General features: G+C 41.1%; 1 protein-coding gene across 2 annotated transcripts in view; it reads right to left on the bottom strand.

Moving 5' to 3' along the window:
* Positions 1 to 27,082, bottom strand: part of LOC306979546 (uncharacterized protein) — a 100,937-nt gene that overhangs the window by 17,702 nt on the left and 56,153 nt on the right. For both annotated transcript variants that reach the window (XM_079578521.1, XM_079578522.1), the window contains exons 2-10: positions 14,689 to 14,821; positions 13,355 to 13,522; positions 8,707 to 8,811; positions 5,142 to 5,184; positions 4,868 to 4,943; positions 4,129 to 4,347; positions 3,059 to 3,146; positions 2,827 to 2,979; positions 1,038 to 1,135 (exon numbers count right to left, since the gene is read on the bottom strand). In XM_079578521.1, coding sequence (XP_079434647.1) covers positions 1,038 to 1,135; positions 2,827 to 2,979; positions 3,059 to 3,146; positions 4,129 to 4,347; positions 4,868 to 4,943; positions 5,142 to 5,184; positions 8,707 to 8,811; positions 13,355 to 13,522; positions 14,689 to 14,727 — 989 coding nt within the window. In that variant the 5' untranslated portion in view covers positions 14,728 to 14,821. The remainder of the gene's footprint in view (positions 1 to 1,037; positions 1,136 to 2,826; positions 2,980 to 3,058; positions 3,147 to 4,128; positions 4,348 to 4,867; positions 4,944 to 5,141; positions 5,185 to 8,706; positions 8,812 to 13,354; positions 13,523 to 14,688; positions 14,822 to 27,082) is intronic.

The raw sequence follows: 27,082 nt of genomic DNA, 5'->3' as shown, positions 1-27,082 counted from the left end.
AAAAGGAGATAACGCATATGTCACGCTAGTAGAGAGACGGACTTCATAAGGTGTGAAGGAAGCTTTGTTGTCAATCTGCATTACTACATTATGTTAGACATAAGACACAGACACAGTGGGACAGGAAATTGTATTCTAGTAACAAGGGGTCGGTAAAAGAAAGAATACCACCATTATGAAAAGTGTGCAGAATAAACCTCAGTGAATCTGTGCCTTCCTCAGATTTTTGATGTTGTAACGACTTCATCTTTTTAACTCAGCATTGCAGTGTGTTTGCTCAGTATTGTCATTCTCTGTGAACCATTCCGTGGCCCTGGACAGTCCGCCTCGCTCAGACCCGGCGAGCATGACAAATGGTATGAATCCTCCGTTGTTTTTAGCAACTCTAAAACCCGTTTGTGTTTTACTGCTGCGAGAAGTTCTCGGCTGCACCCTCCAGGGATGCTACAGAATAACTATTGTTTACAAGCCTTTGTACTTGGTTTTTTTCACGCCCGTGTTGCTGTTTTATCGGTTGAAGGGAAAAAAGAGCACAGTAAACGTGTCGCCTTTTGTTGTGCGGCAAAGGTTTGTAGCTCTATTCAATATAGTTATAAATTAAAGTATAATAATGAGAATTACTTGGTGAAATTCATTATTTTCGACTGAAAGAGGAAGTTCAGCTGCATCATTTTACTGCTTACTGAAATTCTCACACCTTAGCACCAGCACTACACTGTTTTCTGCCCTTGTGTAACATCCTGCGCCTATTTCCAGTTAAAGATTAAAGCAATATCAATATATAACATCACAAAAAAAGAAAAAAAAATGGATGAAACCTTAAATATAATTAACTGGTGGAATGGGAAGTCTAACTTTAACCCCATTCGGCAAAATTTTCCCCAACTTCTGTTTCTTTTCGCATGTTCGAGTACATCAAATTGCAGCATAAAGGTAGCATCAATCAGTCTGCATCCTCTAATTAAGCTGCACACGTAGAACAATTGATATTTCAAAGTGCAAGTGAAAGTCAACAGCAAACGGTGATCGATACGTACCGGAAGAACGTGTGGTGCTCGATGCAGACCTTCCACAGCCTCTTGGCGGCTCTGTGGTTCGGCAGTTTGAAGCCAATGGTGCTCTCAAACTGCTCGTACTAGGAAGATAAGAAAAGTCAACTGTAGACTGAAACGCACACAGCCGTTGCTTTCATGATTTGGGGCGACAGTGGCTCAAATGGTCGAGTGGGTTGACACAGGTGCAGACTGTTGTTGTGTCATTGGGCAAGAAGCTTCACCCACAAAGTCTGTGTGAATGTGGTGTTCAGATTGAAAGCGTTGTCATTGTATGTTTTTAGATATTAGAGATATATTAGATTAAACAGATATTATATGCAGCCTTCGTGCTTTGATTTTGATTCAACAAAACTATTGCAGCTCTGATCGGCTTTGAACTTGCAGATTTGCAGATCGACTTTAGAGGAGAAACGCGATTGAAAAACCTGACCAAAATAAAGCACAGTATTCAAGCATGACAGTGAGAAAGATAAAAATATCTCTGAACTCAATATTTTGACTCGTTTTGGGAGCATTGTGGCTGACAGTGCAGCTGCAGCGGCTCCATTAAAGGCCCCTTTCTTTGGTTGATCACAGTCTCAGTGTGTCTGTGTGTCACTGAGCCCCAGCAGGGAGCAAACAGAGGAGCGGAGTGTGGAGTACGCAGCACAGAGCAGGGGGCTCCCTGGTACCGAGCACTAGCGGAGACACTGCAGGCAGGACTCGGGTTCTCAATTTTCAGATTTTGGGCCAGTTCAATGAACGAATTAATGCATAATATTCATAATAACTTAACTAATTTGAATATTGCAGTGAGTCAATGTTTCTTCATAGATATAAATGGGGAACTGTAAATTGAAAGGCTCAAAGCACATTTTTCTTACTTAACGTCATTTTTTTCCTCCAAAGGATTTTACCATTTCTTTTTTCCGCTGTTTCATTGAGTATTCAATGCCCAAAGACGAAGGCTATTTAATCTCACCCACTGATCTCCAAACATTTATGCAGCTACAAAAAAAGTGTTTACATTTCATTCTTTCTTTCTGTTTTCTCACACACTAAAGCTTGTGGTGTCAATGGCTGGTTGGGCAGGACTATGTTCATAAAGCAGCAGAGTGAGGATCCTAATCTCTTGTAAAGTGATCACTCTATTTCCGGTTCCAATGGCAGCTGAGCCCTATTCAAAATAATGGTATTATGCTGATTTTAACCTGCCCTTTTGTACAATGCTCTTTAAATCACCTTTTAAGCATCAAATCAGAATTATTACATTTACTCTAGACTTTCTTTAGTAATGCTTGTCTCACCTAAATAATCACATTCATTTTTCCATACATTGAACGCTTATTTTAAATAATTATGTGTACAAAATATTTTAGGCCTCATATCTGTTCTTATTTTAGCAGGAGATTCAAATGAAGTTGCTAAATTGCTGTTATGGGAAGTCACACTTTAAAAACTGCAATTACATAAGCAGTCTTCCTCTGAGGATCCTCTGGGGAAAGTTTGTGGTTTAATCAGCTTTGCAAGTGCTGTTGGGCAGTTTTAAACAAATTTACTCCGTCATTGCATTGCACGAAGCCAAGTCATTGTAGATATTAATGTTGGATTTATTTTGTTGGATTTATTAATGTTGGATACTATGTTTGGTTTTGTGCAATAGTATAGTAGCACTGTGTTTTCCTTTTTGCTTTCTTTCTTTGGGAATTACCTCCACATAGGCCTATTGATTTTTTTCCTCACACAGAAACAATTCATTGCACTTTTGAAAATACAAAGGCATTGTTTTTACCTCCCCGGGCCGGATCTTGATGTAGAAGTTGCTCCTCTTGTAGGAGATCTTGAGGATCTTGGGCCAGGCAAAACGATTGATCCTCAGTCTGTCGCGGTAAATCAGCAGGCCATTGGCACATACTCCCAGCATTATTTCAATCCCCTCTGAATCCTGGAGAGTCATTATCGTCAGACCAAATGAGATCACGTAATGCAGTTAGCGTAATGTAATTGCCGTGGAGAGGCAGTACCTTGGCGTGATGGAGGTCTACCCCGTACATAGACAGCTTCTTTGCGTTTTCCAAAAAGTTCATCTCAGCCTCTGCTGGAGTCATCCCCCTGTGAGCAAGATATCAATCAACTCGATACGCTAAATTGACAGGCCTTTTCAAATTATACAGCATCCATGGGGGCAGAGTTGCGTAATAGATTGAATTTCAGTTTGCTTCCGCCCATCCCCTGAAACAACATGTTTGGATGTTTGCCAATGTTTGAGGCAGAATCAGCGTGTTATGAAAGCTGTTTCATTCTAGACAGCCTTATAATGGGTCTGTGCAGTTGACGGATGGCAGTGTAATGTCACACATCCATCGTTTCAATGAAAATGTTCAACATTATCTCAAGAGTTTGTACAAGTAAATGCAATTCAATGGTAACATCTGTCATCTGTAGTTCTGTTGTGCTGCGGGCAAGTGGCTGACAAAAATCTTGAGTCATCTTCTGTACTCTGTAGTTGAAGTGTTGACCGTTTCGCCTCTGTGAAATCACTTGTCTCCAGTAACCTCTTACAGCCCAGATCTGCAGAGCTCTGTTGTGGTAGTGGTGCTGCAACTCAGCCAAGGACAGAACAATAGGCAGGTAAAGGCAGTGATCAGCTGAGATCAGGACCGTTCAGACTGAAACTTAGATGTGAGGTACGTTGTTAGGACTTAGAACTACAAAGATTCTTAATTACAAAGACGTTTACCGACGGGTGAGAGGAGCTGTTACTAGAGGGGAGGGACTTAGCCAAGTGAAACTCCTTCCTGTGGTCTTTGTCTGAACTGAGCTGAAACCTAGTGTGCTGACGAAGCCTTTTGGATGAGGTGAAACATTCAACACTTCAACAGAATATGGAAGATGACTCAAGAACCTTCTTTGAAGATGGACAACTCCTGTACAACTGAGAGCCTACACCAGACATGTTTGACCTAAAACCCAATTTTACTACATCAACGCAGCATCATCAGTTTCTGGGTAAACTACTGATGGTATTTGATTGCATTCGGCAAAGACAGACTTGATCCATATCTGTGAGTTGAATGAGTGGAAATGTCAGTACTTGTAATTGCGATGCAGCTCCATAATCCTCTCCTCCAGGTCTCGGCTCTGGTTCGGGGCAAAGCGGAAGTCGCTGACGTAGTCCGAGCCGTGGTCGTCATGATCGTAGTCCCCCAGCTCAGCCTGCACTGTGTAGGAGCCCAGCAAGGCGTGAGTGACGAATGAGCAGGGCAGACGGCCCGACAGCATGTCATCCCTCAGCTGTAGACACAGGTAGTACCTGTCACACACACAAAGCACAGAGTTGGCCTCTGACAGGCACGCTCCAACAGGAGACAGCTAATCCACAACAGGCAGAAACATCTCTCTGCTAATCCACCTTAACCACAGTCATCTGAGCTGCTTTGACAGGGGCATAACAAAACAAACTAAATGCAATTTGGTAATTACACAAATATTACAGTAGATTATTGTCTTTGCATGAATGAAAAAGTACAAGATAAGGGCTGCATAATTGTTTCATCTCACTGTAAATATTAAAATGTCAGTATTCTGCTATATCTTGTTATGTGGCATTTTTATTCCTACTTAATATTGCTGCTGTTCTTGCAACTACTAATGCCATCTTTCTTGTTATAACATAAAGTTAATGAGATAGTAAATAAAGCATGTACTGTTGGAATATCATATACTATAAGATCTTTATGGGGCTCGGTGGACTGAATCTTCATCACCTTCAATATAAAGCAGAAGCATCTGCTTAAGTTTTACGGTCGCTTGATGAAGTGTAGCATAAAGACCTTGTGATGTCTTCAGTGAGCTGTGAGGGGTCCGGAGGGTAGAACTTGACAGCAAAGGCAAAGAGCCAAGGAGAGTCTGTAAATAGTAACAAATAACAGTCATAAAAATTACACCTCCCAGCTGATGTTGGTCTGTCGTAGCTGAGGGAGTTAGCAATAAAAATGTGCCGGTAATTATGAATCATGATGGAAGTGTGGTTTACCAAATGTGTGACAACAAACAACTAATAATGAAAATATTTATCCAAATCAGCTACTTGGAAGAGACACTCACTGCGCATCTGCTTCTTGATCTCCTTGGAGGGGTCCAACCAGTTCTGGAAGACAGAAGGCAGAAACCGCAGAGGGCAGTCAGAAACATGGTCCTGCACACCCTGGCATCACATTGGCCTATAATGTGCGTCAGCGTTTTTGATGAAAGCCCCTCCATATGGTTAAATAAGAGAAGTAAGCTCCCACCTGCTGAGCTGCTCAACATGCAACCACATTTCACTTAAGCATCTGCTTCTTACACCCATTTTATCAAGTGAAGCCTTCTGCCAGCATGGGCAGCAGTTTTGTTGTGCCAGGAATACATAATGTAACACTAAAACTTTACATATTCTCAATATGTTGCAAACAGCTTTTAAACCTGTACACTACTTGTAAAATGCTGTTTTGCAATGAATCTGACAGCTGCCATTCTGAAAAGGTTTATCTTCTCTCTGTGTAACATGAAATATACTTTACATGGTATTACAAGAAATGCAAAATATGTTTTCATGTTTTCACCTAATTATCACATTGCACTGGACTATAATACAGTCTTAAAATTGTATAACAGACCTCAGACCTGCAATAACTGTTGAGTGACCATGAGGTGAGGAACACTGTACTAGACTCTACTTCACAGAGAACCATGCAGTATAATGTGCCGCTCATACCGTTAATCAGGGCTTCATCAAAAGCATCAGATTATGCAAATAGTCTGTTTCTTTATGCACCGTTGTGATGTGTCTTTTCAACAGTGCAGGCCATATGCTATAAACAAAGAAATTATTAACGTGAAACAATAACACCAGCTGTGTGTGTTTTTACTCACTAAAATTTAATGACATTACCGACGAATATCAAGGAAGCTACGTGATCTTTAAGCTACGTGTACCCAGCTTTACTTTGGGGATTCAAATGTAAGCACAGGCAGGTCTTTACTAAGCTGCCTGTGACCCAGAGAGCAGTGTTAGAGTTAAAGCCTGAAAACATCTGCTCGCCCAGTGGTGTTGGTGAAGTCACATCAATTAATCAGGTCCTGTCCGGAAGCAGGCTGCTCTCCTTTGGCATGTCAGCACACTGTTCTCCTCCGCACACCCACACTAATACGCGAATACAGAGATTGCGCCACGATTTAATCTGGCAGCTAAAGACTCTAATTAGGCGCAAGTGGATATCGGCCCCAGGAATCAAGCTTAAATCAAGGCCAAAGTACACTTCATTATCGAGCCTGAGTTATGTTTTTCGCTGCATATAGAGAATTTCCAGTTGAAAATGTGACTCGTCCAGGTGAGTCACAAATGCTTTTTTAAGTAGTTACCATCTGGATTAAAGAAACTAGACAACTACCTTTTAAATGCTTTGTTTCTACTACTTTGGCTTGAGTTGAACTCCATAATGCCATCACAGAGGCAGAATGTTTCCTCATAGTGTGCAGATCAAACAATGATTTGGCAGAGACAGAGAAAAGGGCATCTGACGCGACATTTGAAATCCCCGTGCTGTTTGGTGATAACCTCAGGCAGCAGGCTCCAGCTACTCCCTGATATGCACAGGTGTGTTCCTCTGTCTCACTGATCAAAGCAGCAGACTTAACTCTACTAACTATTGGAAGATTGTGTCTATTGACTCAACAACACGGAGGAGCATGTTCTGAAAGGTGAGTTAACAAAACAGTCAAACGTCACTGACAGAGACAAGCAAATATGTTAACCTCTTAACTCCCACCTGAACCGAGCATGTTGTCTCCAGTTTATCCAAATCTAAAAGCTTCTTTAACAAAGTGTCCAAATGGCAACAAAAATGAGTTGAAAACGAGGATGAAAATGCAACAAAAGAGCGACGAAAAAACAATGAAAAGTGACAAAAAAGCGACAGGGACAACAAAAGGGAAACAGAATAGTGACAAAAATGTGTGACGAAAACACAACAAAAAAAACACAAAAGATGATAAAAAGTTGCAATAACAGTATGAAAGTGACAAAAAGCGATGAAAATGTGGCAAGAATATGTTACAAAACGCAACACAAAAGCAATTTAAAAAAAAGTTAGACTGGCCTATCGTAGTACGGTGTACATTGTAGGACATCCTCATCCTCAGAATGCTTTAGTCATTCTAGTCAAAAGTCCAGGCGAAGATGACTAACAAAGTGAACGCATGTGAAGATGACAAATGTCAGAGTCATCCTCACTTGGACATTGTCAGAGTCATCCTCACTTGGACTTTGTTTGTCAGAGTCATCCTCACTTGGACATTGTTTGTCAGAGTCATCCTCACGTGGACCTTGTTAGTCAGAGTCATCTTCGCTTGGACATTGTCAGAGTCATCCTCACTTGGACATTGTCAGAGTCATCCTCACTTGGACTTTGTCAGAGTCATCCTCACTTGGACTTTGTTAGTCAGAGTCATCTTCGCTTGGACATTGTCAGAGTCATCCTCACTTGGACATTGTCAGAGTCATCCTCACTTGGACTTTGTTAGTCAGAGTCATCTTCGCTTGGACATTGTCAGAGTCATCTTCGCTTGGACATTGTCAGAGTCATCCTCACTTGGACATTGTCAGAGTCATCTTCGCTTGGACATTGTCAGAGTCATCCTCACTTGGACTTTGTTTGTCAGATTCATCCTCACTTGGACTTTGTTAGTCAGAGTCATCCTCACTTGGACTTTGTTAGTCAGAGTCATCCTCACTTGGACTTTGTTTGTCAGAGTCATCGTCACGTGGACCTTGTTAGTCAGAGTCATCCTCACTTGGACATTGTCAGAGTCATCCTCACTTGGACTTTGTTTGTCAGAGTCATCCTCACTTGGACTTTGTTAGTCAGAGTCATCCTCACTTGGACCTCAAATCGTTACAGATCAAAAGGCAACTGGTCAAACAAAACATCAGCGATGAGAAAATGCCAAATACTCCAATTAGAAGGCTTGTTACAACCAATGAAACATTGTCTTTTTAACTTTATTTTCACAATCAGGGGGCCGTACTTTTTCACATTTGATCTGGAGTTGCAGTAGTTAGTTAGTTAGTTTACTGGCCCCGAGGGAAAATGCGTTTTCACAGTCGTACAAACAGGAAAACACCGAAACACACACAGTTCTAGCCTGTTATCAGAATCAGCACAGCCTAGAGCAATTATATGTTACATAGCCTACATCAGAACACCAGTCGCTTTCACCGGACCAGCACCACCAAGAGAGCTGCTCCCTCCCCTTCGCAGTCTCTCTCTACTCATCTCTTGTTGTCCATAGCACTGCAGCCTCACAAACTTTTACACAGCCATTACATGACGACACACACTCACAGGTTGCCAAACTGCTGTATTTAGCCCACTGTGAGTTACACACTGTTCTGAGAGAGAGAAAGTATACCGATGGTCCCACTGCAGTGCTGGTTTTCAAACGGCTCCCATGCTTCAGAAACATGACTGAATACAGCACATGTTAATACGTGCTCTCTCCACCGCGCCCCAAGTGCTTTAAGAGCGTAGGTGTTGTCACAGTTAGTATGTGAGTGGCATCATATTTTCTCTGCAAGCCACAAATCCACACGGAGAAAGCCCGGGCTCATCGCTGCACATGACCCACTGACCTTCTGAGTGTCGCAGTCGGCAAAGGTCAGGCCAAAGTAGTCCTTCTCCAGGAGGTTGAGGTGCTCACAGATCAGGTCCACCAGCGCTTGGCCTTTGGAGTGCTTCTGCCAAAGAACAGAGACAGACAGAGTGAGGCAGAGACACATTTGTGATGAGACTCAGTCCTATACTATGATCGCAGCTTTAATTACAGCCAGAAAGCACATTATGGTCCATTAGGCACCTGTTTATAGCTACATTGTTTCCATTGTTTTCTCAGTTCCAGACAATGAAACTGTCCAGTTGGAGTTTTGCCACCGACTGCACCCATTCAGCTAGAAATCTCTAAATGGCTTTAAATTTATACCTATACATGTTTTTCTTTTTCGTTGTAGTGGAATGAAATTTGTTTTGTCCCTTAGTATATTGTAAACCATGTGCATCCAAATACAATCAACATAAATTTCATGAACTTTAAGGCTAGTTTTCAAGCAATTCTGTAACAGTGACCCTGAAACGTGAAATGTGCCGATAAACTTGTCCTTGTGCTACAAGTATGTTAGGAATGTAGATGAAAAGAAAATGTAATGTCCAAGGTTAAAAGTCCTTTATTTAGCAAGAGATGCCACCTAAATAAAGGACTTTAAACCTTATCAGACAAGCCTCGGACATTACATTTTCTTTTCATCTATGTTTTGCCGTTTTTTATCTTCAAAGAGCACCTCATCATCACTTTTTCGGGACCCACTGATGCACTCATCCCCACCCTGCGTCGTATGTTAGGAATGTGGAAGAGGGCCGGGACTTTTTTCCGATTAATTATGATTCAAGTTAGTAAAGGTTTAGTGTGATTAAAAATCGTCAGCAAAATGAATCACACTTTACTTTAGCTGTACAGACACCTTTTCAGTTTCCTTTTTCCTGCAACACGTTTACTGACAAACTTGTTTATTCCCACAGTTAAGCCAATATAAACTTATATCAAATCAAAATCTAATTTTAAATCGTATTTTATTATTCTCCAAAATGAATCAAACTGCTGCTGCCTTTGAAGTGTTTGAAATGACCACACAGGCCTCACATCTCCACTTCAAATAAGTTAAAATGTTGGAGAACACGAAGAAGCATCGAAAATACACCTCTAAAAAAAAAATGCAGCTCTTGATGCTTAAATGCGATTCATTACGATTTATTAATTGCAAAGGCCATAATTGACTCAATTAAAACATTCTAATCTAGTCCCACCACAAGTTTGGACATGAACTGTCGTAAAAGTCAAAATGTAACAAGCATCACCAAACATATTTCTTATGCGCGAGTTCTGACAAAAAAACAGGAAATGCAACCATATTAGTCCAGTGCTCAGGTCTATGCACTGGCTTCCTGTCGCTCAAAGAATAGATTTTTAAAACATCTCTGCAAGAACCAAAGCACACCACTGACATGTTACAACCATCTCGGGCTATGGCATATTCAAATGTAAAAATCCAGACTCTGCAAACCTGAGCTATAAGCAAGTTAAAGGGACTATACAGAGTTTAAAATGGTATGTATATGTATTTTTCTCCCCCTACATGTTCCGGCAATGTCCTAATGTGTAGAATGAGCCCAGACCTGTTCACCACAACTGCCTTTAAAATCCTGCACTGTCACTCAAAAAGTTGTTACTTCGGGTCTGAAGTGCCGTCATGGGTGAGCTACGTGTATGACCTGAGGTGGCAGTAGTGAGTATAAAATGGCCAACTTGCATCTAGCCCCTTTAAGGACGAGTAGAGAGCTTAAAAGGTCTAATACTAATGCGCTAAAGAACCAATGGAGATTTTGACTGTTGTCATTTACTGCTGTAATGGCTCAACAAGTCAACAAGTAAAAGAGACACATATGGTGCTTGACTCAATGAGCCAACAGCGAAGACGAAGCAAGCGGTTACCAGGGAAACAGAAGCACTGCTATGCTGGTATGTTTTATTATTTCCCAAGGCTTTATCTCAAGGCTCGGGTGAAATGTTTCCTTTGACTTATGCACACCTAAATGAAGGTGCAGCAATTAAAATGTTATCTAAGCAGACAGCAGCTGGGTAAGTGAAGGTAGGGGGAGCATGAATGTCTTTCTCAAACAGCAAGAAATGAGACTGCTACAACAAACAAAACTGGCTGTGTGGTTTTAGTTCGAAATAGTACTTTTTGTCTTGAAGAGGTGCTGCTGTGTGTGTGTAACTTTCCACACTCCTTGTGCTTGACACTTACATGGGTCTGAAAGCCTCAACTCTTTCCCCCTTAGGTGCACCCCCTGCAGCATCACAGCAGTGCACTAACACCAAGATTTCTCTCCTGCAAGACGTAAGGTGTAAGCCTGGCTACCGAACTTTCTTTCTTTATCACAAAATAACAATTAATTAGGTAAATACAATTTCTGTAGATTAATGAAACAAAGCACCATTTAGATTTTTAGTATTTCCAATGGAGCACAAAGGTGTTCTATTCAAAATGTGTTGTAGAGTACAGTTCATTTAGACAGCATATTAACTAGGTCCTTTGATATAGGTTCACTCCAGTTTACAGTCATTTAAATATTTAAGTCTGACACCCCACAGTCTATATATGATCCCCTCAAATATTCCTGTTTATTACTTAGTGTGAGAACAGGGTTAAATAAGGCATCAGAGTTTCGGATGTTGAGGTTCTCTTTGAGAGTGACGGCATGGATAGGAATGAGTAATGAATAGTCTACATCAAAGTCAGGATCAGATCAGAGAGAGGAGACTGACAGGGCACTCGGATGCCGAGATTAACAGAGTGGGTTGTTGTTGTTGGAATCTGTATACATTTATATGTTGCTATTGTATGTGTGTGATTTTCTGCGGAACATCATCGAAGGGCTCTTTCGTGAAGAAAAACTGATCCACGTTTAACAGCTTCTTGTCAGAATCTGCGATAATGGCTCGGATTTGGATGAGACAATAGAATCACCTATTGAAATGTGTGAAAAGTGAAAAGGCCAGGGACGGCTGGTATCAAGGCTAGGTGGGCTAAGATCCTACTGTCATTTTTTGACAAGAGAAAGAAGAAAGAAGTTGTATTTTTCATCTATTATAGTTAATTTGATATCCTAACTAATTGCCCAATGTCATTACTGTGTATAATCATTGTAATGTTATACATCTGATCATGATTTTTACCACAAAAGGTATTTGAACTGGTTTCTCAGGCTCCGGTACTGAGTCAGCTTTAGCCCCGTGCCCAATCACAGAGCACGCACACCATGCTGAAGACTCCTCATTGGTTACTTTCACTTAAATTGCACACGATCTCTGTAAACACTAGCTGGGAAACTAGTAAACATCAGTGGATTACTCGGATATTCTTTTTTTTGGACGACTCCTCGCAACTTTTCGCTGGCGACACTTGTAGTGGGGAAGCTGCCATGTCTTCATGGAGTTTCAAACAGAAGGACGCGATGCTCCTCAATGCTACAGGTGAGTCCATGTTTACACCACGGTTCACCGCTGTCCGGGTTCAGCGCTGTTGTTAACCTTAGCAGGAAAAAAACGACTCCTTTAACCTCTCATATTATTGTGCTGAGGGTAAACGCACGTACCGTACTACACTTTTTTTTAGTCATCTGCTGTTTAAATTGTATAGTCTATAGTAAACTTTTGCCTTGTTACAGGTCTGGTGCTCTGGGAACAAAGCATTGTCTGTAATGCTTGTTCTGTGGGTGTTTGATATGGTTACATGCTTCTTTTTAGTCTGACTAGTGGCGGTAAAGGCGTTTAGTAGATCTGAAAGTAGAAACATTTTTGCAAATGCCCCACCTAGAGTTTACATCACCAGTCGCCACTGGAAAAGGCCTTTATTTCTTAGAGATTTGCATGCTCTCATACTGGTCTGTGTGTAATACAACTAAGCCACAAAGTTCAATATAGTACCACGGGTCATTTAGCAGGACATATCACGGGACTAATAAAGTTTCCTCATTCTCATAGGCTAAATAGCAAGTGCAAGCTAGAAAGTAGAGTTTAACTATTTGTCAGCACGTTGCACCCAATTTACCAACTGAAATCTCATGTCTTACAGTATTTTCACTTGCTACTCTTTTGGCACATGAGCAAATACTTGGTATATGTCACCCCTATGTCAAAACATGTTCAGATGAATAAACTAATTATACACATTTGAAGCAGCAGCAAAATGAAGCCCAAATCTCTACGAAAATAAGTTAAAAAAATTCTTGAAGTTGGTCCATTTGCCTTAAATTTGGTACAATGTTTTGAATTTGTCTCTTTTATTTCCATCTTTGTATATTTCCTGTTTATTTTTTTATTTTTTTTGCATTGTATAGGGTTCTTGGTTCTGACACCAGTACACAGTGGCATTCATTTTGAAGGAGTGCGTAGATCACACTTTCACAGTGATAAAAGGGACAGCGCACAAACTGATTCTGATGTATTATGGAGACTATAAAGTGCCTCGGGCTGTTGTACGACGTGGTGTGGCATTGCTTTAGTGAGCTCGCAGCATGACACTGGCCCTCCGCATTCTCCGGAACATGCCCATGGGAGAAGGCATCAACAAAGAGAATTACAAACTTGTTATTTCCACCTCTCTGGTCAAAGCACATCAAAACCTCTGCAACTGCATAATCCAGTTCAACCATGGCTTTGCATACCTCAATTTCTGATTCAAACTCCGAGGAGTCCAGAAGGGCCACTTTGAATGGGGCCATTTTGAGGCGTTTGGAGCCTTTCTGCGGAGACTTGAGGTTCTTGCTCGGGGACGTCTTCTCTGACATGTTGTCTGTTTCTTTATGATCATCCATATGTTTCGAGTTCTGCTCCTGAGGAAAGAAGAGAGATTGAGTGGACAGAAGGCTCCACAGATCTATAATAAAACTCTTAACAGCAAATCATTGACTGTAAAGAATATGGACGTAGCATCGCCATTAGCTGCAGGAAGCCCCATAGGAAATGGGGACAGGCACCGGAAGTTCCTTGCTGTAATTGACAATCCATTAAAATGTTCCTGTCCTTCTCAAAGTTATTTTTGAACATAGGCTTGTCATTCTCACCTCCACGTGTTTGTCTTAACATGCGCAATATCATCCTACTTTTTTCCCTCTCGCTAATTTTGTTAAATATATTAGCTGGCTCTAAAAACGCAGTTAAATTGGTAGCATGAATGAGCTTCAGGTAGCCCAGGCCCTTAGTCCATGCTGTTCTCAGTCCTATCTTATCTTCTACAGTCTATGTAGGAACCTGTTAGGCACAGATTTCTAAAATGTTTCTTACAAAAACCCGTCCGGTCCCTTTAATTATGCCTCACCCAGCGTCATCATAGGAAAGTGTAATGCTTTCTAATGGAAAACTAGCTTGTTTTGCCACCCATGTATGGAGGTACTACAGCAATGAGCAATGTCGGCCCCTAGCGTTGCGGTCATAAAGCAGTGCAACCAGTGGCCATTGGTAGGAACTGGCAACCACTGTGAGGCAAATGTGGTGGTTATCTTGCCGTTGTCTGATCAACCAAATTCTAATTGAATGTAATGTGAAAAGAGGGCTTAACATTTAATTGAATGAAAGCTAAAACATAAATATGTCAGAGGTCATCTTGTTTAATAACATAGTAAAGTACATTTGTCTTCATTAGCGTATTATTTACTGAAATAGGAACATGATGCCCCATTCTACTCAAAATGTGTCTTTGAGCATCACAAAAGCCAATGCTGGGTGCTACTTCTATTGCATTACCATGGTAACGTCCTATCTTGAGTGTTATTATAGATCAATATTATTCAAATGTTTCTTTATTGTAGACGGTTTATGCATTACGTTTCATGCTACTACTACTACTACTACTACTACTACTACTACTACTACTACTACTACTACTTCTACTACTACTACTACTACTACTACTACTACAACTACAACTACAACTACTACTACTACTACCACTACTCCATCCATGTTTAAAACTTTAAGATTAATAATTTCATTGACTGACCTGCTTGGCCATCTTGGTGTCAGAGGTGGAGTCGTGCATGCCTGCCGCTGCCCCCTGTTGGTGGGGAGCTCCAAGATCACGTACGTGTCACCTTTGTGTGGGTTTTTTCCGCTGCTCTTCAGAAATACAACACCTGAAAAAGAAGAATATGCAAAAACGTTTTAATACGATCGAACTGCATGGACCTCCTATGATTTATTATGCTACTACTGTTTATTGATGCCCAGGAAAAAGAGTAAATAGAGGGTATGCAGGCAGCGGGACCGTTCCATCATGGCGACATAGCAATATAAGTCCAATGAGTGTCAAGTCTGCATTGTTATTATTTGATTTGACACTCAGTGCAGAATGTTGAGGGCTCCATTTAGAGTGAAAACAACACATGTGCCTTTATAGCCTTGTAAATCTTTTCATTAAAGAGTCACCGTATGTCCATAATGGCACAGTGGTAGCCTCCGGTATCTCCACCACTAAAAACAGGTACAACAGGATCCCCATTTGGGGCTAGGACTCCCCTGGAAAAGAGATTCTGTGGAATGTTCTTTGGTTAAAAAAAAAACTACAATGACCTTGATATGTCTCAAGAATTCAATGGCTGTAAAAAAAAAAAAAAAAAAGTTCTATATATTTGACACTTATTTAAAATTCAACACAGACTGATGCTAATCTATTTAATCAGGACTTGCTCCCGCTCCAGGGTGAGCATTACAAAAGAATTAGATTGATGGGATTAAGCCAGCCCTCTACAGGGATTTTTACTAGAGCAAAGGTGTTCAGCCAAGAAGTGAACAAAAGCACTGCCACTTATCCACAAAAAATGAGACATTATTGCAGGGTAGACAAAATCTATTCAATGTCACAAAAGAAAATGCAATTTAACATTACTTCTAAGCCGTTTCCATTTGAAATGTTTAAAGCAGTATAAGTAACGTGTATACCTTAATAAATCCTTTTCATAGTCCCTGTGGGGGTAATACAAGTGTTTATGGGATGATTGGAGGGTCTTTCATCTCCCGCTGGTGTCTCTGACCAGAAAACCATGTTTGCAACTTGACTGCCACCGGACCGGAGCAAGCAATACACACTAATGAAATCACGAAGAAGAAGCTAACAGGCTAACGGGCAAAGCTAACTGCGGGCTAACGTCACTTTAAACAGTATTTACAGCAAAGTTTGAGTGAAAAAAAATATTTCCATTGTATAATTGGATGCACAGTAACCCTCTCCCCCTTCGCCTTTCCTGTCGGCGTAGTATTTACTCTCCAAGACAATTAATAAGTTAAAAAATCGTAACTTGCTACGACACCTGCAGTTGCGCTCATGGCCTCTAGGGGGAAGAGTTACTTAGTACTGCTTTAATCCATAAATTAATAACAACGAGCCGAGGACCCAAATAAAGCTGTAATTTGTCATCTATCGTATAAAACATTGTGTTTTCCACACAAGGTTTTGTTGAACAAGCAGTAGATTTCCCTTTAAGACTGAAATTATCACCAAAACACCCCAATAACATTCATTTTAACACACAGTTGGTGTTTCCATGCAGTTTCAGATGGACAATATTGAATAAAAGTTCCCTATAGACTCACGACCCACTGATATGTGTCCGTGTTTTGGGTCCCGACCCACCAGTAGAGAACTACTGTTTATGATAATGACCAAGCAGGATGTTCTGACAAGACATTTTCAAAATACTGACACTATTTCTCGCATTTTTAGACTACTTTAACAGGTATTTGATCTCTTATTTGCATACTAATATTTCACATAAATATCTTGGGGGTCAGAGGTTCTGTGCTGGAGAGCCGGGTTTGGCCCCCAGGCCTGACGTTTCCTACCCCTGTCATAAGATATTCAACCTTTCAGGTGTCACCAGGACTAGATCAAGACAGAAATCAGGACCAAAGCGGGTATAAAATTGGACTACATTATGTCTAAGCATAAATCATTGCCAAACCAGACAAAGGTCTAACTTAAATGTCCAATGGCATGCTGGGTAATCGGGAGAGACGTGTGCTGTGGTGCTTTTGGGCGTCGAAGCTGAACACCCGTCTGTGTTAGTTTAAGTTGGTGCCGTCCAATCCAGCGGAGACAGAGATGTGTGTGCAAAAACATAATAAAAGCATTTAGCGTTCAATGAAGAGAAAGTGGCTGCAAAATATTGTTTTATCGACATAACTTGGTGCTAACTGCGGAGACGTATCAGGCTCAGACTATGTGTGCAGCGGCCCATGTGAAAAGAGAAAGTGTTATCAGCAGGGCCAATGCTATACACACTTTGACTTAAAAGGCTAACACCCTTGGCAAATGGGCCAGTCGAAATCATTGTCCCAACATGCCGCTGTAAATGCCTCACTAAAGCATGAAATGAATGATCTTTAATTAAACTCTAAACCCCCACCTGAACCGAGCCTATTTTCTTCAGTTCGGCTTCTAAATCTAAATCGAAAAGCTTCTTGAAAAAAGCGCCAAATTAGTGGCAAAAACGAGGATAAAAATGCAAGACAAACACAATTTAAAAGTGATAAAAAAGCACACAAAAAAGGCCACAGAAGAGCGACAAATAAGTCACAAAGACGCAACAAAGAAGCAACAAAAGAGTGTGGAAAAAGCAACAATATCACAATAAAGAAGCGACAAAAACACGACTAAAAAGAGATCAAAACACGACATGCAGCAACAGCACAACAACAAAAAGGTATGATCAGTTTTGTAGGTCTTAGTTTTCAAATGAGGTGTTACGCATACAGGCTGTAAAGTCCAATCGAGAAGCTTTAGATTTGGGTAAAGTCAAACTAGAGAAAAAATGCTCGGTTAAGGCAGGGGGTAAGAGGTTAAATAAATAAAGTACAAAATAGGTTGCCTTCATGTGACATCACAACATTCTAAAGAGCCCATAGTTTAAGATTGGGGTGGAGGGCAGAACATTTCATTGCTGTAACCATGGTAATGCTCAAAATGCTGATATTCCTGAGCCAAATCACATGAAACAAAAACTGTCACAAAGTTCAAAGTCCTCTTTTCCAGCTCATATGAACTATGGAATTAATTCCTCACAAAGGCGTCCAAAAGTGGTGACAATATTCAAAAACATGAGCGTGATGTTGGTCAGTGCAAAGGACTTTCAGCCATAAAAATAACGTGGTATGTTTGTGAATCCAATTACTATCAAATAATGAATCAACGGAGGACGGATGATCAACGGAGAGTTACTGAACATTATTCATCAGGCCCATTAGCCAAAAATGCTGTACTTACTGTAAAAAAAGTAATATTTACCAAAGCGGAGAACGAGGGAAATCAAGAGAAAATATTCTCCGCTCAAATCTGATGTTTAGTAGATTGATTTGTGTAAAATGGCCAATGTTCATTTGCACCAACATGTCAACACTGCACCATTTCTCAGCGCAGCCGAAAAACAGCTTTGTTTTCGTGTAGTTACTGATTTTATGTGGACTCCTCCAGTCCCATGTTAACAGATAGGAGAAAAGGGGCGGGCACAATTCATGGCGGCGCCCACACGAACTTCCGGAACAAGGTGAATAGAGTTGTATTGGCGCCTGTCTGTGCCTCCAACTGAAATAGAATTCTAGAACATGAACGCAACCTATTGCCAAGGACCTTGAGTACCACATGAAGAAGCCCCAAGCACCACCACCAGTGGTATACACACACCACAGTTTGAGAAACCGCTGCTATAATGCACAGAGAACACAGTATTCTACTCAACACTATTTTATGCAGCTTATTTGTGAACTAAGGGAGATTCTTACAACCACTTGAGCTATAGCCCTCCACGATATTGAAGCTCATGACCCTGGAACATGTAAGAGCGTGACCCATGAGAAGGAAAAACCAGGCGAATAATCCATACAGCGCATGTCCTTTGTGGGAATGTGCTCACCACAGCACAAAAAGTGCCCATTATGGCCCTCCCATGACACTTCCTTGTTTATAAAGAACTGGTTATGACCCTAGAGGTGCTCAGCACCTACCAGCAGCAAATCACAGCGCCATAATGCACATGGGGCGGAGGGGGATCAAGACAGATGACCACAGCCACAGGACACTGGGTTCATGCTGGTTTACCAGAGAGAGAGAAAAGAAAACCTCTTTGTTTTCAACACAAGTTTGAGCAGCAAGTGTTCTTAAGTTTCAAGTTCAAATTGAGTATTTCCAGAATAAAAATACCAATAGCAATGAATGATTGTACACTGTAAGTCGACCTTGAGTGCTTAGAAAAGCGCCAAACAAATCAAATGTATTATTATTATCATTCAAATTCTAACTCACAGCAAGCACAGAACAGCTCACACTTCAATTTTGTTAATTTTATAAAAGTACGTCACAATTCAATACTTGTCAGGATGTATTTTCATTGTTTTCAGAAACACAACATGAAAAATGCGCTGATGTATTTCTGTCAAAACCCTCCATTTCAGTTTAATTTGATAATTTGACCTCATTGTGAATTGTCGTTACGCGTGCCGAACAATCTGTCAATACAAAGATAACGGGGGGATCCATGAGGAGCACAGAGTACAACACAGAGAAGAGCTCGTTGCCATTCGGTTGAAATGACTCATTATTTCTTTCCAAAGCAATTATAAATGTGGCATACAGGAACCACAGAGGCTCAAAGCATACATGACAGTCACTCGCAACTATAGACCTGTCTATAGGAAATTCTTACTTGTTCGAATATAAAAGAAGTTGTGACAGTTTTATCCAGCTATTTCAATTGTGGATTCAGTAATTCTGTATTCCCACTAAAAGTGAACAGTGTGCTTTACATTGTAAATAAGCTTTTACTATGAAGAAGCAGCTAGTCGGAAAGTGTTGTAGTAAATAATGGACATGTCCCTCTACCCCTGACAGGTGTGCACTTTCACTCCTGCTCCGGTCCCGTCTGACATCTCCCTGCTCCAGCATCTATCTGGGTCAAATGGCCTACATGTTTGCAGGAGATTATACTGTCTTATGACTAATGTGCCACAACACATTCCAAGGCAGCCACCAACGACACAACACTTTCTTCGGACTTTACAAGTCTGCAGTTTAATCCCAGTAGAACCATCTATATTTTAGTAGAATTTTGCATCGGTTGTTTTTGCTTTTATGGTTGTACAAATGGTGTGTATTAAACATATGTCCTGTCACTAAATCAAATTCCTTTAGTAATTCACATGATAATATTGCATGGGATGCCAAATGGTCCAGCTGTCTCGATATTTATCTGAGTGACACATCGTTGGCTTTTCTAACCAATGTAGCATGATGTGCCTGATTTTGAAACAACACAATACTCCAAAGACAAACATTGAAAGAAAGTCAAATGTTCTCACAGTGATTGCAAATTACCTTGAATTTACCACAGAGAGTAAATCAGCAGAGGCTCGCAAATGCTTTTATTTCCTGTATTAGCCCGTTACCCATGAACCACTTGGCCTGCTCTTTGCATGGATGAGAGACAAGGGCACCCTGCAGTTCTGTGGCACCGTCTATCTCTGTTGCTTCCCGTAATGAATCATCACAGAAAATTGCATCCTCAAAGGTTTGTGGAACACACTATTCCCCCGCCACCCCATTCACATCAGTGGTATAGGCTTTAATCTGTGAAAGACCAGTGCAAAAATGTGAGCATGGCATCTCCGTGGAACAGTGCCGGCCCTGCTCGAGGATGCAGTTGCCATAGTAACTAGATGGATTCTTTTCTCTTTTTTTTCCTCCCTCCAACTCTCTCTCTCTCTCTCTCTCTCCCTTCACAAGCATGGTCTCGGCTCAAGGAGGGGGACCGAGCAGCATAATAAGGAGGTGAGGCGACGGGCCAAAAGATGAAGTGGGTAAAAAAAAAGAAGACAGATCAAGGACAGGAACTTACGCAGAGGAAATAGATGAGGGGGGAAAGATTTATAAGGGGAAAAGGGTTAACAGTTGAGGGAAACAGGAAAGTTGGCGCTGCCAGCGATTTAGATTAACTGACTCATATCGCATTCACTTATAACTCCACATTCTTTTAACCGCTTTAAAATTGTCCAGGAAGGAAAAAACATTCTTCTCGACTTCTCTACTGTTTGGATATTTGTATCTTTTGCTCAAATAGCACCCGTGACATTGCATAAATATTGTTTTTCTTCACCACTCAACTCTATCAACGCGTTTAATGCTTCAGTGCTTAAAAAGTAATGTATGAGTGAGCTGCTTAATTGTGTATGCAAGCAACAATTTAGTTTGGGAAAACAATCACAACAGTTTGTGAGACTCGTCGTTTGGTGAATATTGTAAACACATCAATCGAGAGAATGACTTTCCCCCGCATGTATTTGACCCAGCCTTGCCTCATAAGCTGCCTTTTTCAGGAAAAAATGAGAAACCGCGAGATCTAATTCCAGTTGTAGACGAGTCGATCTGCTGGGTTTTGACAGTGGAAGAATGTGTCCTAGGAAGGAAGGAAGTAAATCTGGAAACTTCAAACTAAGGATGGAAAGCCTTAGGTACAAAGCCGCATATTCATTGTTTGTTTTGTCTTTTACACAGTCTTGTTCAATTAGATCATAAAATATGTGATTCAGTAACCCGAACAAACCGACCATCCATCCATCCATCTATTCTATTCCGCAGAGATGCCCAGACTTCCTGATCCACGCACAACAGCTGTTATGGGGGGAGGCGACACCAGGCCAGTTTGGAGACATAGTCCCACCAGCGTGTCCTGGGCCTCCCATGAAGCCTCCTCCCAATAGTCCCAATAATTTTATGTTGTATTTTACTGTAGTATGTGATTTTTTAATTGCTCTCTTTAGGTTGCCTTATGAGATCTGGCAGGGGGAATACGGTGAAAACTAGCCTTTTGGCTAATTCGGGAACATTTACATTGTCCAAATGTTCCTTAATGTACATTGTCCCACTTAAAACTAAACAAATAAACAAAATGGACATGCCCGGAACACCTCCTGAGGGAGGCGACCAGGAGGCATCGGAAACAGATGCCCTAGCCACCTCAGCTGGCTCCTTCCAACGTGAAGGAGGAGCGACACTGCTCCGAGCTCCTCCCGGGTAACTGAGCTCCTCACCCGACACAACCGAACAACCGAACAAACCATGTTAGTGCCATTAGCTGTGCAAACGCTTGACAAACTTAAAAGCCAAGGGCCAGGCAGCACCGATTCATCAAAATCACAATCTTAATGTACGTCATGGGGCTTTTCAATCATCAAGTCAATTCTGGGGCAGAAGGATCACCTGCTTTGGCGTAAAATGGAATATTTTTGTAAACTGGTCATAGAAAGCATTCATGAATTGTTTGAGCTGAAGTTTACTCAAAGGTCAATCTTGTCTGTGTCCATGAATCATAATAATAAGAGCGAGAGTGATCAATAGAGGAGAAAATGTTTGAATGATTTTTTTTTTTTTTTGCCATCCGTCCATTCATCCAGCGCCAACAACAAAGGTACAGCGTGTTTCTTTTGACTCTAGCGTGTATTTTTCTGGTGTGCTAGCTCTTCAAACTGGTCTAATGCTAGGACTCTCCTCAGCCTTAATCACAATTCTCCTTTTCCGAGCAGTGACAGCACACACCATTAATTATAGACCAAGCGTAGGAATGTATGTCACAATCCACAGCACCGAGCAGCCCAAGAACCGACTATAATCCGCTATTGTTCGGCATCACTTCTTGCATATTGTTTTAAATTCTTTGAATCCACTCCTACACGGTGGATCAACTGAACACAGCAGATACAGCTATTCTGTGTTCAAGTGGCTCTCCAGAGATTGTGCACTGCCTTTCATGTTTTCTGTGCACAGCTCAGGGACGCGTTAGGTCCAATAGAAATGCTGTAGTGTATTTTAAAACACATACAAAAGCATGCATAACAAGCAACAGGTCAACAATCTTCACAACAGAGTTCTTCAACCACAGAATGCAGTCATTTTCCACCAGGTTCCTAAATGAGAGGGAAACATATCAAATTGTGATTATGTTTGAAATGTGTGTTTTATGTTTAAAAATCAGCTTTCAGTTCACAGTTCATACTTTAAACGTATCAAGGAACCAGAACATTTCAGAAAAGACTGAAATATGAGCTGCTACTTTAATACAAGAATCACATGCATTTAAGAACATGTTTGTAGCGGTCTAAACTAAATGAGTAGGTTTTATACTCAGTTAGTTCCCTTGGAGATGAGATTTTTATTTGCAAAGAATATTGTACATCCCAAATAGGGCTTGGCCATATCGCATTGCATATATGTATGTGCATTTTTTTTATATATATATCGCAATTTTTTATATCATTGTGGACACACAGGCTCAAAATGAATAAAATATCACTGAATTAATCTGCCCAATAGGCATAAAACTGGGATTTTGATGTAATTTGTTCATTGTCAGCTATATCGTCAAATATATCGTTATTGTGATATTTCTTTTTTATATCATGATATAGATTTTATGCCATATTGCCCTGCCCTAATCCCAATTTTTTTTTATTACACACATTTAAATTGAAATGTGCAATAAGTGGATTCGGCATTTCACCGAGCGCAAAGCATGCTGGTCCAGGTTAAAGGTCAGGACTACCCAGATCGTATCCCAAACTGTTAACATGACCGAGTGTGACACAGATGTTGAATGTTTTGAGCGCTGAAAATCAATGTTTTAAAAGAAACGGGGACACTCGTGGCCCTTGCTAAACCAATAAATAAATAAAAAACTAAAAGGGCTAGATGCAAGTTAGTCATTTTATGCTCACTACTGCCATCTCAGGTCTTATGCGTAACTGCAGCTTCTATATTAAGCTCGTGCATGACAACTTCGGACCTGAATTCACACCTTTTTGAGTGACAGTGCAGGATTTTAGAGGCAGTTGTGGTGAACAGATCTGAGCTCATTCTGCACATTAGGACATGGCTGGAACATGTAGGGGGGGAAGATACATTTTTAAACTCTGTATAGTCCCTTTAAGTAAATAGATGTATCGGCTACAAATAGCATTACTTGTTAGCTATATGTCAAACGTACTAATTTAATCCATTCGCGTCACGATGTTCTGGATCTTTTCTTTCAGTAGGAAATTTGATGAGTACGTATGGTGTATCGCATATACAGCGCTGTGAGGTTCCTTTATTGCACTGGTGAATAAGGCAAAACTCGTCCATAGACTGATTAAGTCCACGTGGACAGTCGCACTGCAATGGAGAATGAATACGAACCTGGCATATCGCCGTAAAACAACTTTAAGCGACGTAATACTTACTAAATAGCTGGTTGTTCTACTATGATAGTGTGGTTTTAATGGGCTTTGTTGACACCGTGGGTAGTGAACTTTGACCAGAACATTACCACGCATGCGTACTGACAATGCTGAGTTCGCTTATTAATTGCGCAGCCCTGACTATCATGGCCATCACTACCCATTTACAAATAGGAAGTCTGTTATAACATATAGTTTTCAATTTGGGTTTAATAACATTTTCAAAAGACAAAAAGACTCTATGCGGAAGAAGCTGTAACACCCAACTCCCCTCTGGGCGCTGTCAATACCAGGTGCTTGTATTCCTGGAAAGCGTTCGCGTTAGTAAATGCTGCATGCCACAGAGCGTCTGTGCAGTCAGTCAGTCATGAGGAGGACCACAGCTCAAGGACAGGCTCTCACTCATCAGGAGCAGCCGAAATCCCCGACCTGTCAAATCCACACCGCACACTGACTGACACCATCAACACTCAAGCATGTGCAAACGTCGCAGTACCTGTTTTGGCTAGGCCAAAAAAAAAGGAAGTGCTAGGCTGTGAAATGTAGTGTATGTGACTCTTTGATTAAGCTACAGGAATAATGTCACTGCAAGAACTTTTGAAGTGACACCAAATAATGATCCCCTTTTTTGGACACTTGGAGTCATTCCTCCATTGAAATGAACTTCTAAGAAGAAACATTTTGTATTGATGATTCCCATCATCCTGAAACAGTTTGGAAACATTCATCGGGTTAATATAATATGATTAAATAATAATAATTTTACAGGTGCTCTGTGACTATGTGTAATATTGTAAACCACATGAAATCCTAGGGCTGCCAAATTATCGATATAATATTCAGCGATGCAAAATCCATATCTTAAGAAGCTACGTTGTATCACAAAATTTGGTTTATTATTATTTATCCATCCATCCATCCATCCATCCATTTTCTTCCGCTTTATCCGGGGCCGGGTCGCGGGGGCAGCAGTCTCAGCAGAGATGCCCAAACTTCCCGATCCACACACACCTCCTCCAGCTGTTCTGGGGGGACCCCGAGGCGACACCAGGCCAGCTCGGAGACATAGTCCCACCACCGTGTCCTGGGCCTTCCACGAGGCCTTGTCCCACTAGGACATGCCTGGAACACCTCCCGCGGGAGGCGACCAGGAGGCATCCGGAACAGATGCCCGAGCCACCTCAGCTGGCTCCTTTCGACGTGAAGGAGCAGCGACTCTACTCCGAGCCCCTCCCGGGTAACTGAGCTCCTCACCCGATTTATCATTATTTATCATTATATTTATTCAAGCCTCTTTTTGTCCTGCTCATGTGTCGTGTTTTCCTTTTAAGCCTATTTTGACACAATTATTTTTTTAAATGTTATTATTTTTAATTATTCTAGACACAAAATAAAAGAAAAACAAAACAGAATTAATTTCAACACACAAAAGCAAGCTCTAATTTGCCTGATAGGAGGTGGGAAGAAGAAAACCTATTTCATCCCACCCCCATCATTTAATACTGTGCTGAAACTGAAACATTTTTCATTTTATTTAATTTAATTTTGTATTTATTCACTAAGAAGTGGCAACTAAAACATATAGAGTGAATAAAAAGGAGCAGAGATATGATTGATATGTCATCAGTCATCAAATAACAATCATTTCTCACATTGTGCAGCCCTACTTACTTATGACTTATATACATGTTTAAAATTGGATTTCCTGGAAGCAAGACAAAAAAGGAATTAAGTAGCAACATCTGTTCAATGCGTAAAAGGAAATTACCATTCTACCTTCAGCAGCAGTGTAACTCCAGCTGTTTGCACTTCAAGTATATCTCCATTTTGTCTCAAAGAAAGAAACCAGATTGGCAGCAGAAGCCTTCAGAGGAATGTCGACAAAGTAATACTAAACCCAAGTTTCCTGGAGTGTCACTCTGTCACTGCACATCGGTATGCTGCTGCTATATCCTTGCTACGTAATAACATCCACTCGTCATCCCTTTTGTAGAGGAGGTAAGATATTTTGGGGAGGCATGGTTAAATTTAATATCAGGACACACACACCCTGACAAGAGAAGCCAGAATGTAACCCGCTGCCTGAGCGTAAATTACACCTCCAGACATGATCTTGTCACAGTGAATCTAATGAAAGATGCCCTATCACAGAGAGCAGCGTGGCGCACCGGAGCAGAGACCAAGTGACAGATCTGTCCCTGAGGATGCGGCCAGACGCCATCCGCCACGGGGGACTGCTAGCGCTAATTTTGAGCCTCACTATTATTACTCGGCGGCTGCAGCAGGATAAATGAAGTCAGTAAAGCTAACAGCGAAAGCGGTGGCAGCTTGGGAGTCTTGCAAACAGCAGTTCAGAGGAAAATGAGGACAAGGGTGTGGGAGCACAACAGGCGTGACCGCGGCGCCCCGGGGTTGACACGCACAAGGCAAGACATGGCCTGTTATAGCTTCAAATGGCTCAATGATATCGTGTGGTATTCTAACATTTCCAAATCATGTACAACTTCAAGTGCATAAAATGACTTGTACGAGCTGTCATGCTTAGACAGTAGTTTACAGAGGAATATTTGATGAACAGGCCAACCAGGTCCAACACAGATATCTATTTTCTAATTTGTGATCCTAATATCAGATGGACCAGTAAATCTCTACGGGCGATTCACAAATCTGTCTCTGTTCGTTTGAGCTGACAGAGAAGTAATTAAACTTTGTGCCAGATTTTGTTTCATGTGGATAGGTCCAGTAATTACAGAGATACAAACCAGCACGTGAACATTACCATTGGGTGAAATTTAAAGCAGAACTATGTAACTCATGTCCCAAGAGGCGCCACTGCAGGTGTCGTAGCATGTCGCGTTTTTTTTTTACTCATTAATTGTCCGTGAGAGTAAATACTAAACTGACAGAAAAGACAAAAGGAGAGAGGGATATTGTACATTCCACAACTCAATGACACAATGGAGATCATTTCTTTTTTCACTCAAACTTTGCTGTAAACACTGTTAAAGTGGCGTTAGCCCACAGTTAGCTTTGCCCGTTAGCCTGTTAGCTTCTTCTTCACGATTCTATTAGTGTGTATTGCGAGTTGCAACTGTGGTTTGCACCAGGTGGCGATGAATCATCCTATAAACACTTGTATT

This window comes from Gobius niger (assembly GCF_951799975.1).
Source record: "Gobius niger genome assembly, chromosome: 20".
In the NCBI taxonomy this organism is placed as follows: Eukaryota; Metazoa; Chordata; class Actinopteri; order Gobiiformes; family Gobiidae; genus Gobius; species Gobius niger.
The sequence above is the reverse complement of the archived record's forward strand: the minus strand, read 5'-3'. Positions and strand labels throughout refer to the sequence as shown.